Genomic DNA, 12,833 nt, shown 5'->3' on the forward strand with positions numbered 1-12,833 from the left:
GTGACTTTCACATACAAATATACATTTCCTATAGCAGTAATATAAGCAATGGACTTGATACACTATTTCTTTCTAACACATTTTAAATAAATAGGTAACCAGTTTTAGGTCAGTTAAAGCAGTTTTTGGAGAAGACTCTTCAGAGTCCCTTAGACTGTAAGGAGATCCAACCAGTCCATCCTAAAGGAAATCAGTCCTGAATATTCATTGGAAGGACTGATGGTGAAGCTGAAGCTCCAATACTTTGGCCGCCTGATGCGAAGAGATGACTCATTTGAAAAGACCCTGATGCTGGGAAAGATTGAAGGTGGGAGGAGACGCCTGATTGAAGGGGACGACAGGGGATGAGATGGTTGGATGGCATCACCGACTCAATGGGCCTGAGTTTGAGTAAACTCCAGGAGTTGGTCATGGACAGGGAGGCCTGGTGTGCTGCAGTCCATGGGGTCACAAAGAGTTGGACATGACTGAGCGACTGAACTGAGCTGAAAGCAGTTTTAGGTTTACAGCAAAATTGGGTGGAAAGCACAAAGGTTTTCACAAATTCCCTGTCCTTACACATGCATGGCTTCCACATTATCAGTATCCTCCACCAGAGTGGTACATTTGTTACAGCTGATGAACCTACACTGACATGAACTAAGTCCATAGTTTATGTTATGGTTTGCTCTTGGGTTTGGACAAATGTATAATGACATGTATTCACCATTATAGATCACACAGAGTGGTTTCACTGCCCTAAAAGTCTTCTGCGCTCTGCCAAGTCAACCCTCCATCTCCCTCAATGATGGATCTTTTTCCTGTCTCCATAGTTCTGCCTTTTCCAGAGTGTTATTAATATATAGTTGGAATTATAGTATGTAGCATTTTTGGATCGGCTTCTTTCACTTAATAATATGCCTTTATATTTTCTCCATATATTTTCATAGCTTGATACCTCATTTCTTTACAGCACTGCATAATATTCCACTGGAATACTGTGAATAATATTTCTGTGAACAAATATTATTCCACTGATATGTCATGGTTTATTTAGCCATTAACTTATAAAAGATCCTTTGGTGCTTCCACATTTTGGCAATCGTGAATAATGTTGCTATAAACATCATGTGCAGGTTTCTGTGTGGACATAAGTTTTCAGCTCTTTTGGGTAAATATCAAGAGGGGGGCAATTGCTGGATCACATGGTAAGAGTATGTTTAGTTTTATAAGAAGCTGCCAAACTACCTCCCAAGGTGGCTGTACCATTTTACATTCCCACCGACAATGGGTGAGCGTTCCTGTTGCTCTGCATCCTTGCCAGCATTTAGTGTCGTCAGTGTTCTGCATTTCAGCCACTCTAATAGGTACCACATTGTTTATTTGCATTGCCCTGATAATAAGCATATGCTTATTTGCCATCTGTCTATTGTCTTTGTTGATTCATCTGTTACTCATAGGGAGCGTCTAAAATTACCAGTGCTCAGGTCATCCTCCAGAACAGTGTCAGCTATATGTGTGTAGGACCTGTGTGAACACACAGCCACACACTTAGAAGGCTCGGCTGTCACTGCCTTAAAATTCTTAACATTTTCTGAACAAAGGCCTCCAGTTTTTCATTTTGTACTGGACCCCACAAATTGTACAGCTGGTCCTATCCAATGACTGGTTTATCTGGCCTGGAGACTATCTGGTAATCAAGGCTTTTTAACCCCTCAGGTGCATCCAGAGTTAGAAATCTCTGTTCTAGAGAAAGGCTGCTTAACCTCAGCACTACTAATACTTTGGAATGGATAATTCTTTGCGGTGGGGGCTGGCCTGTGCATTATGGGATATTCAGCACCATCCTGGCTTTTACTCACTAAATCCCAGTAGTACTGCCCCACCCCATGTGACAACCAAAAATATCTCCAGATATTGCCAAATGTTCCCCAGAGGACAAAACTGTCCCAACTGAATCACTGCTCTAAAAAAGGTGTGTGTGGGGGAGAATCTCGTTAGACTTAACTGATTAAATCCATGGTATACAGAATTAGAAAACTATCATTTCAAGTGAAATTACAACAAAGAGTATCTTCTTTCAATACTGATATTTCCTTCAAGTATGAGAAATGTTGACAGCTTTCCATTCCTTTTTACCAAGGTGTTAGGGGCAAGTTTCAAACTTTAAAGTTAAACATGCATTTGCTAAACCTTAAAATTAAACAGCAGCTTGTGACTAAGCTTCTCTGAGAAAAGGGACTGTATCAAAGGCTATGCACCCCAGCCCCAAAGAAAGTGAGATTGAGAGAAAAAGAGAGAGAGCTTCAGAGAAGCAAGAATTCATGGCAATCCAGTGCTACCATTTTCCGCGGATCACATACCTTTCAATACAAGTCAGCTCTGACCAACAGCACTGCTAAGTCATGCTCTAAAGAAAATTACCTGCAGAGCCTAAAATATCCTCCAGTAATAAAGTGGATATTTGTTGGGACCTTAAATTCCATCAAGAGGCCAAGGTCTAAGGTTTTAAAAAAAAAAAAAAAGCAAAAGCTTTCTTGCTGGGAAGAGGGCAAAATGTAGCCGACCTCAGGACCACCATCCAGATGCCTGCTCACAAACTGGAAGTAGGGCAAAGGATGGTGAGACACTGGGTTAGCTTTAAAATCTACATAAAAATCACATCTACAAAGCTTCCATCTTTTCAAAAAGTGACTAATGTGGCTTTTCATTTTTCCTTCTTAGAGTCAGTGTTCTCTCCCCAGGGAGATGCCTATGAATCCTGCCCTCAGTGAAAATTGCCTGAAATTGTACACTAACGGCTTGAAACCCAGAGGATGTTTATTATGTTGTCTCTGACATGCACTTGAAGTTTGGTTTCAGAACAAATGTATTAAAGAGCAAATACAGGCTGGCAGGTAGTTTTACTTGAACTGCTGAGATATATGACTCTGTTAGGCATCTACATACATACATATAAAGTTTATTTAACCTGAAGGTGCTTTTTTATTCTTTCTATAGCAGCTCATTATATTCTGGGAAAAAAGCAATCTATAACTCACCAAATAGTATCAAAATAATTTTTGTAGATAATGATTTTATATCTATAAGAATTTTATATTTTCCCATCACTTCCGAAGCTGGCAATTAAAGTATTTTTTAAAGCTCAATCACTCCTGAAGACGGTATTTTTTAAAGCTCATTTAGTCATTATAGTCTAACAGCCACTTGTGCAGAGCACATACTGTATGCTGGGCTCTCTCCAAGTCACTGGTAATGATATCTTCTTTCATTTAACCCTCATTTCCACTCAGAGTTACAATCAGTGTTAGTTCAAGTACAGGGGCTGTTGTGTGATCATTCATTCTATTTCTTTTTATTGGGAGTATAGTTGCTTTACAGTGTTGTACAATGAAGTGAAACAGCCATATATGTACATATTTCCCCTCCCCCTTGACCTTTCCTCCCCTGCCCCCATCCCACCCCTCTAGGTCATCGCAGAGCACCAAGCTGAGCTCCCTGAACTACACAGCAGCTTCCCACTAGCTGTTTGTTTCAGAGATGAGAAATCCCAGACTGAGAAAGTGTAAGAAGGCCACCAACTAAGGAGGTGTCAGGGCCAGGATTCTGAGCCCAGATCTATATGTGTTCCAAGGCACTTTCAGCCCACTGCCTGTCATGATCATCTATACTTGTTTCTGATAAAGTGGTAAATACAAAACATTTGTTCTGGGTAGGATATCTTTCAGAGGTGTTTCTGTAATCAATCACATCAACATATTGACATAGACATGTATATTTGTATTATATAAGATCTATTACAGATCCTGCCCTCAATCTCCTCAGCATCAGGGTCTTTTCCAATGAGTCAGCTCTCTGCATCAGGTGGCCAAAGTAAAGACCAGGGACAGGAGGAGAAGGGGGGGACAGAGGATGAGATGGTTGGATGGCATCATTGACTCAATGGACATGAGTTTGAGAAAACTCTGGGAGATAGTGAAGGACAGGGAAGTCTGGCATGCTGCAGTCCATGGGGTCGCAAAGAGTCGGACACGACTAAGTGACCAAACAACAAATTACAGATCCTCTAATGCTGAACTGCAAATGGTTAGATAATGGCAAAATCATGGCTCGGTCTTAGAATGCATGGTGGTTGTACTCAATATCTAAAACTTTATCCACTGACTACTAGGTTAAAGCAGTGGTGAGTGTGAGTTGATTGTGATCCGCAGGTACTGGTGGCACACACCCTTTCAAGTATCTGTGTGTTTGGTGGACTGTGTCTGTCACTATATGCTAGGAGGACAAGCTCAGTGGTGCTCAGAGATGTGCTAACCAGAAGACTCATCTGATGGCAGTGCATACAGATATCTAATATTTCATAACCTTCAATCATAAGACTTCTTGCAGCACAGCTGTTTGCTCAAAAAAGAACCAGATGTGGTTCGAGGGCAGTGCTTTAAGCATCATTGGATTGAGGACCTCACAGTCACTTCCTTCCCTTTCTGCTCTGAGGCATGGTGACTCTGCACATGGATATGCCAAATGCATATAGGTATTGGTGCTAAGTGGTAAGAACCCGCCTGCTAATGCAGGAGACATAAGAGACACAGGTTCAATCCCTGGGTCGGGAAGATCCTCTGAAGAAGGGCATGGCAACCCACTCCAGTATTCTTGTCTGGAGAATCCCATGGACAGAGGAGCATGGTGGGCTAAAGTCCACATGGTCAGAAAGAGTCGGATATGACTGAAGTGACTTAGCTCGCACATAAGCATTTTTTGGGGTATTTAGGGACTCCTGCCTCGAGTCCCTGCCTCGGGTGGGCGTTCTAAATTGGAAGATTATATGTAAGCACTGGTAAGAGAAACCTAATATAAGAAGTTTTCTGAGTTCAAAAGAAAATCAATGTGCTGCTTGGCAGAACCTGCTGTCGCGGTGAAACCCCCTCATCCGCCACTGCATCTGTCTTCCCTAAGTGAATCTCTTCTAACTCAGTGATAAAATTGCAGAGATTGCAAAAACGCATGTCTTTCAGTCCCAATGTCACAGCCCAGTAGGTGAGATTAAAAAAAAAAACAAAAAAAGGAGCTCTCATTAGATGACATGCAAGCCCCCCAGAACCCACCAGACTGACAGTTCCTGCAGCACACAGCCAGCTCCCCGCAAGAAGAGGCACTATTTTGAAGCCTCCCATCACTTTTCTATTTGAAGATACAGGTTTGAGTGTGTGGTTCCAATACCTAAGTGAGAACATAAAGTAGTTTGAGTCTAACACCATCTGGAAAACCTCAGGAGGTTCACATTATCTTCGCACCTGCCACCGAGAAGAAAAATCAACTCTGATTTTTAGAAGGAACGGAAGCCATTTAGGTCTTGCTGGAATTATTCCCCCGACAACCCTGGCAGAGCACATCACCATCTGAGTCCTACCTTCTTCCCTCTTTACATTTTTCCCTTTAAAAAGACTGACAGGAAGAAATCCAACACTCAAAGTACCAGATGAAGCTCCACCCACTGTTCTCTACCCCTGAGTCGCTGGGGTAGTGCCTGGAAAACATGACAACACCTCTGCAAACTGGCTAAGAGAAGTTACATCAACTCGTGTTCCGGGTGGCAGAGATGAGAGCCAGACTGTGAAGAGCCACGCATGTGAGTTGTCACCAGGAATCGGCGAAGAAAGCACATTTCCACAACTTTCTCCCAATCAGATCGCCGGATGGGGGCCCTGGGACTTCCACATCAAGCTCCTTATGCAGAGGCGCATTCCAAGAGCCATTGTTCTGGAGCCGGCCTGCGGCTCAGTCTCAGTGTTCAGTCACTGTCAGGTCCGACTTCTTGCAACCCCGTGGACTGTAGCTCGCCAGGTTCCTCTGTGTATGGGATTTTCCAGGCTCCTCTTCCCTGACTCAAGGATCGAATCAGGTCTCCTGCATTGGCAGGCGGATTCTTTACCACTTAAGCCACCACACGGACAGATGGATCCTCACTCTCTGGTGCTTAGAATTTGTCCCTTCTTCCTATCTTTGTAACTTTACCTTCAATGACACCTGCTATGGAAGGTTTGATTGTCGCATGGAAGGCTGAACTGACTGGGCTTATTACACAATGAGTGAATTTAAGGAGAAAGGTATTTTATTTATAGCACCACTCTATCACAATTTAATTTCCTTTTTACCATGGCAACATGAGGCAACATGCACAAATTCTGCATTGATGACATCTCACCAGTAAAACATACTTAGAATTCTCTTTCATGGGGAGGTTAGCTGATAAATTGTGTCTATCCCAAAGCAATACAAATTCTTAACTGAAGATGCCAGTCAAACAGATTCCATGGTGCACTGAGGAAAGGGCTTTGATATTTGACTGGGTTCAGTTGGGAGGTACTCAGTTTTGGTTCTGCAGGACTCCCTTTAAACCAAGCATGTTCTAAGCTGTAACCTCTTGGAGTTAAAACCTTAAGTGCTGTGACAGACATATTTCTCTTGACCAGAATCTCTCAGGGCAAGTGGGACTCTGCCTACTCAGTGTAGGGTCTCTGAATGGTCACTTTGAGTGCTGGAGATTGCTATATTTATGACTCCTTCGTTTTCCTCCTACTTTAATAAGATCATGAGTAGCTTTGAGTTCAGGAGAGAAAACTGTTGCATTGTTGCATAAAATCACAACAGTGCAGTGGCCACACCTTACAGAGTATGAATCTGAGCTCCAGTTGAATTTTGCCAACGTCACAAAGATTTTGTGAAACAATATCATGTATGTCTACAGTCAATTACATCCACCCACACATCATTTACAGGAACTTTCACTGATTTAAAATCAGCCAGAATATGCATCTGGAGTTAAAATGCAGTGGCGCTTTATTACAAACAGCCCTCAGTTTCCTAATTAGTTTATCCATATTTTCAAACTTAATAATTCCAAGTCCTGAGGATCGTATTTTGATTATACATAACCTTAGTACTATCACAAGAAGGCCTAAGAAAGAGCTCATTTTGTAACTAGTGAATGGTGACGACGTTCATTGGAACGTAGGGGGTGGATTCTGGGATGTAAATACATGGGGTTGCTTCAATGGCACATCCTCTGTGCTTTATTTCCAATGTAGCCAGTGGGCGACTTGCCCCAAGTTTGGTGTATTATACTCATGTTATACTCAGTCCAGGGAGGGCTGGTGTTGATGTGAGCAGATGAGCATGCCCACTATGAGCATGTCCAGACTGGGGTGCTGGGCATACACCCCTTTTTTCAACTATCAGCTAAAACTTAGGTCATTTCTTTTAAACACAGTAGTATAATTTTTCTCCAGTAGCTGAAGAGTAAAGTTTAAACACAAAAGCACCTCTGATTCACCCACAACTGAATAATTTCAACTCTAGGAGAAAGAAGGGATTTGAATAGAATGATTGAGAAATCAAAATGTCAAGTTACTAGCCTTTAATACTTGGGTTGACAAAACATGCAGTCATTTTTTTCAAAACTGGATTTTCCACGCAACAGAATTTGTTCCTGAACACACAGTACAACTCTGAGGACCAAGAAGAAAAGAAACAGAATTGAATCCTTTTGTTATGGGAAGATATGCCACAGCTGAGGGTCCAGAGCTCTCCCTGGCATCGTGGGAAATGATGGGGGTTTCCATGTAGCTCACGTTAATCTCTTTACATGTTTTTTTTTTAATGTTTTTTAAAAAACATTAATGAGTTTCAATGGCATTAAAAAAATATGTGCTTCCCTGCCTCTTTAAACAAAATGGGAGATATCATCAAGAAAAACACTATAATCCTGATTCCCTCATGTGTTTGGACTGCAAAGAGATCAAACCAGTCAATCCCAAAGGAAATCAACCCTGAATATTCATTGGAAGAACTGATCCTGAAGCTCCAATACTTTGGCCATGCAAAGAGCTGACTCATTGGAAAAGACCCTGATGCTGGGAAAGATTGAGGGCAAGAGGAGAAGCCAATGACAGAGCATGATATGTTTAGGTAGTATCACTGATTCGATGGACATGAGTTTGAGCAAACTGGGAGATAGTGAAGGACAGGGAAGTCTGGCGTGCTGCAGTCCATGGGGTTGCAAAGAATTGGACATGACTTAGTGACTGAACAGCAACAACGAACCTCAGGGGTTACTGGAGTATGCAGGATCCTTTACTAGTGAGCCTTCCCCAGTGGTGCTTTGGTGAATCTAATTCACTGGCCTGAGAATTCAAGGCCTGGATTGCCTGGAAAAACCAGAAAACAAGCTGATTAAGACATTGAACTTAGGCTTCCCTGGTGACTCACTGGAAAGAATCCACCTGCCTATGCAGGAGATACAGGTTTGACCCTTGATCTAGAAAGACCCCACATGCCACAGAACAACTAAGCCCGTGCACCACAACTATTGAGCCTGTGCTCTAGAGTCCAGGGGCTGCGACCACTGAAGCTCATGTCCCCGATAGCCTCTGCTCCATGAGAAGCCACCGCAAAGAGAAGACATGCATCACAACTAGACAGGAGCCCACACCTGCCGCAACTGGGGTGAAGCCCACGCAGCAACAAAAATCCAGCACAACCAAAAACAAATAATTTTTAAAAACAGTGAACTTAATATTATGCGTAATACTGAACTAGTACATTCAGCTGTAAGTACATCTTCACAATTGATCTACATATTAACACGCAGTTATGTGTACATCTGTGAGAGTGTTTGTGTGCATTCCACTCATTTCCCAGAAGCTTTTTTCTGTATTCAAAATATCCTCTCTTTCCATATTCTAGGCTCTTTTTCCTAGGATCTAAATGGTTAGTGCTGCCAGAATGACCACCTGCTGAATGAAATACTGTCCTATCTTGGGAACAGAAATAAGTACACTAGTCAACAAAAAGACCAGTTCAAGTTCTCATATTCCATTCCTACACTTCTATTTCGGTCTACTTATTCTCCACCTCACTAACAAACCAAACTGAGATGGTTCCACCAGCTCCGTAAGCCCACCCTCAAAATGTTTTAAAATAAAATCCATGAAGAGAAAAACTGGAACATCACCACCACACCATTCATAAATGCAAATTCATTTACAAGAAACCCTTTGTTTGAAATCTTCCTCCATGCACAGTGCCCTGCCCAGCTACAAGCGCAATGCCAAGTCTCTGAGCTGCTTTAAAAAAAAAATTTTTTTAAGCCTTTGTTGAATTTGTCACAATACTACTTCTGGTTTTTATGTTTTTGTTTTTTGGCTATGAGGCATGTGGGATCTTAGCTCCCCCTTACCAGGGATCAAACCCACACCCCCTGCATTAGAAGGCAAAGTCTTAACCACCAGACCACCAGAGAAGTCCCCGAGCTGCTTTTTGATCCTGGTGACATGTGTTCTCTCGTAGGCAGCCAAATCTAATGTTCATCTGCGGTCCTCTCTCCTCTTGCAGGTGGGCAGCATGCTGAAGACTCCCAAGTTACCTGTCTGGCTGTGCAACATCAATGGAAATTACAGCGTCCTGTTTAGCACAAACAGGCAGCTCTTATCAGACTGGAAAGTGGAGCGCCTCTTTGATCTGTACTTCTACAGTGGCCAGCCTGCACAGAAAAAGCCTGCGCACCTTACCATAGGTGAGCACTCCAGACCCCAGTGCTCTCAGCTTAATGTGCTCAGAGAGCCGAGGCTGTGCTGGTTTACAGCTGTGTGGATGCTTGGGCTAGCTCTGCAGGAAGATGTGGAGGCCTGATCTCTAAAATGAAACCTAGGCTTCAACGTCATGGGTCTAACCTAAGCATTGTAATCTTGGGGTTCCAACTGATGAATTCTAATCCCAAGATAGAGTATCAGATGACTGATCATCCCAGAACACAGTAACTAAACTGAGAGTGCATTTGTATTCAGATCAGTCCAAAAAGCATTTTTGAGGCCTACTAAGCACCAGGCACATGCCAGACACTAGGAAAGCAAGAAGGCACAGTCTTGGCAGAGGTTCCAGTGTGATCATATAAGCCATTTCATTCCAATTCCCACCATGTTTAAAAAAAAAAACAAAACACGAAGAAAAAAGATTAACCTTAAGCTGTCTTTAAACACTAGCCTTTTGGACAAGGGAATAAACATGATGAAACCAGGAGCCCGTATTTGCTACCAAGGCACCATGCATGGAGCCTTGCAGATTTGGTGTCTGACTCTTTGCCTTTAGTATCACAGGTCTGGCTTTAGGCAACTTTTCATTATTATGACTGCATCTAGAAGAGTATTTTAGTGACTGCTTTGTCTATGTAGCTCCTAATTCTTTTTCTTTAATTATGAGAAATTTATATTTGTGTGTATGTGTATACACATACATGTGCTTAGTCTCTCAGTCATGTCCAATTCTTTGCGACCTCATAGACTGTAGTCTGCCAGGCTCCTCTGTCCATGGGATTCTCAAGGCAAGAATACTGAAGTGAGTTGCCATGCCCTCCTTCAGGGCATCTTCCCAACCCAGGGATCGAACCCAGGTCTCCCTCATTGCAGGTGGATTCTTTACCATCTGAGCCACCAGGCAAACCCAATACATACATATATATATATATGTGCGTGTGTGTGTGTGTGTGTGTGTGTGTATATATATATATATATGACCCCAGAAAAATGTATATTATATATATACACACCCATTTCATTTAGTGGGATATTGCCAATACATTTCTTAAGATATTTATTGTTTCTACTTTTCTACTATTATTGCTTCTACTTTACTCTCTTCTTTGAGGAAAGCACTGGGATTTTTTTTTTTTTTTTTTAGCTCACACACATAGCAAGCATTGTGTTCCAGGCACTGTGTTGAAAGCCTTACATACATTATTCCATTAAATCCTCCTAACAGTCATCTAAAGTAGACACTATGATGCTTATTTTACACAGAGGAAACTGAAGTGGCCAAAAAATGATTTCTAATGGATGAGGTTGAGAGATACTAAGTACCTTCCCAAAGGTCATCTGCGACAAACTTGGGCCTTGAACTCAGTTCTAGACCACCTCACGAGAATACTCGCACTTCACCCCCAAATGCAAATGTACTCTTAGCATTGAGAAGCTCTCTCTTTTCTTATTTTTTCCTGACAACATTCAGTGATTTATTGATATGTCTAACTCTATGTGTTCCATCACGGTGCGGGACCACACCATTACATGACATCAATACTGAGTTTTCAAAATCTACAACAACCCAGACTATCATGGACATGTCTTGTGTGGGGCATATGTACACACCATCCACTTGAATCCCCATCAGCTCACTCACTTCTAGGAACACAGCTTGCTGAGCCCAACTCCTGCCCACTCATCCTATTTTCCTTCCTTCCTGGCTTCTTCTGAAATGGTATACATAGTTCAGTTCAGTTCAGTCGCTCAGTCGTGTCCGACTCTTTGTGACCCCATGAATCGCAGCACGCCAGGCCTCCCTGTCCATCACCTACTCCTGGAGTTCACTCAGACTCACGTTCATGGAGTCAGTGATGCCATCCAGCCATCTCATCTTCTGTCGTCCCCTTCTCATCCTGCCCCCAATCCCTCCCAGCATCAGAGTCTTTTCCAATGAGTCAACTCTTCACACGAGGTGGCCAAAGTACTGGAGTTTCAGCTTTAGCATCATTCCTTCCAAAGAAATCCCAGGGCTGATCTCCTTCAGAATGGACTGGTTGGATCTCCTTGCAGTCCAAGGGACTCTCAAGAGTCATTTCCAATACCACAGTTCGAAAGCATCAATTCTTCGGCGCTCAGCTTTCTTCACAGTCCAACTCTCACATCCATATATGACCACTGGAAAAACCATAGCCTTGACTAGACAGACCTTTGTTGGCAAAGTAATGTCTCTGCTTTTCAATATACTATCAAATGCTGGGGTCTAAATGTTGGCTATTCCTTCCTCAGACACTCACTCGCATCACTGGGAAAGCGTCCAACACGAAGATGAACACAGACCAGGAAGACGGTTTTCCCCACTGGAGATGGTGATCAGAACCAAGTGGAGAGATGCCACCATCAATTGGAATGGATCTGTTCCCTTTTTCTAAAGAGGAAGCCAAGATGTACAACGAAGTCTGAAGCATCAGTACTATGGGGACACAAAAGCCTAACTTGGGGAAGACCATTTTATGTTCCTTATTCAGAAACCCCACCCAAAACACCCCCATAAGCAGTATGTTTTTTCTTTTGTCTCTATGAACTCTCCGCAGTTGCTATTGGTATTTTTGGAGACACACAGAACCCTTACTTCAGGGTCTGGAAGTTGTATCCTTTATGCTCATATAAACGGGTTCCTCATTTTTATTCAAAAGAAAAACTGAAGTCTCTTTCCTTCATGTTATTTCCAAATTCCTCTCTCCTCAGTGTGATTCTCCCTGGGGATTACAGAAGGAGGGAGCTAGCTTTCATTTGGGGATGAAGTCATCAGTAATAAATCATTAGATTTTTAGTTATGGCAAGAACTCAAGCCTTCTCAAAGATTTCCTGGTATGAAGAGCATTCCTTTCCAAGGTTACATTTCAAAGTGCCCACATTAGCAAGTTCTTGTCATTAAAATAGTAAATGGGATTGAAGCGGGGGCTATTCCTGGTAGGCTGGCTATTGTAGTTGGCTGTGGGTGCAAACCATCCTGTGAGCACACAGGAGACATTCTTTCCATCAGTGCTATGATTGCTTAATTTCTTTATAAGTTGAATGTAAATAATGGGTGTGTGCTCAGTCAGGTCCAGCTCTTTGCGACCCCATGGACTGTAGGCGGCCAGGCTCCTCTATCCATGGGATTTTCCAGGCAAGATTACTGGACTGGGTTGCCATTTCCTTCTCCAGAGAATCTTCCTGACCCAAGCATCAAACCCATGTCTCCTGCATTGGCAGATGGATTCTTTACCCTGAGTCATC

At 42.6% G+C, this 12,833-nt stretch overlaps 1 protein-coding gene across 1 annotated transcript in view; it reads left to right on the forward strand.

Moving 5' to 3' along the window:
- MINDY4B (MINDY family member 4B) overlaps positions 1-11,983 on the forward strand; it is a 41,776-nt gene extending 29,793 nt beyond the window's left edge. Inside the window, exons 11-12 of the mRNA XM_070361982.1 lie at positions 9,373-9,553; positions 11,841-11,983. Of these exons, the coding sequence (XP_070218083.1) occupies positions 9,373-9,553; positions 11,841-11,983 (324 nt within the window). The remainder of the gene's footprint in view (positions 1-9,372; positions 9,554-11,840) is intronic.
- The last annotated feature ends 850 nt before the right edge of the window (positions 11,984-12,833 follow it).

The sequence above is a fragment of the Bos mutus genome, chromosome 1, assembly GCF_027580195.1.
Source record: "Bos mutus isolate GX-2022 chromosome 1, NWIPB_WYAK_1.1, whole genome shotgun sequence".
Taxonomy (NCBI): domain Eukaryota; kingdom Metazoa; phylum Chordata; class Mammalia; order Artiodactyla; family Bovidae; genus Bos; species Bos mutus.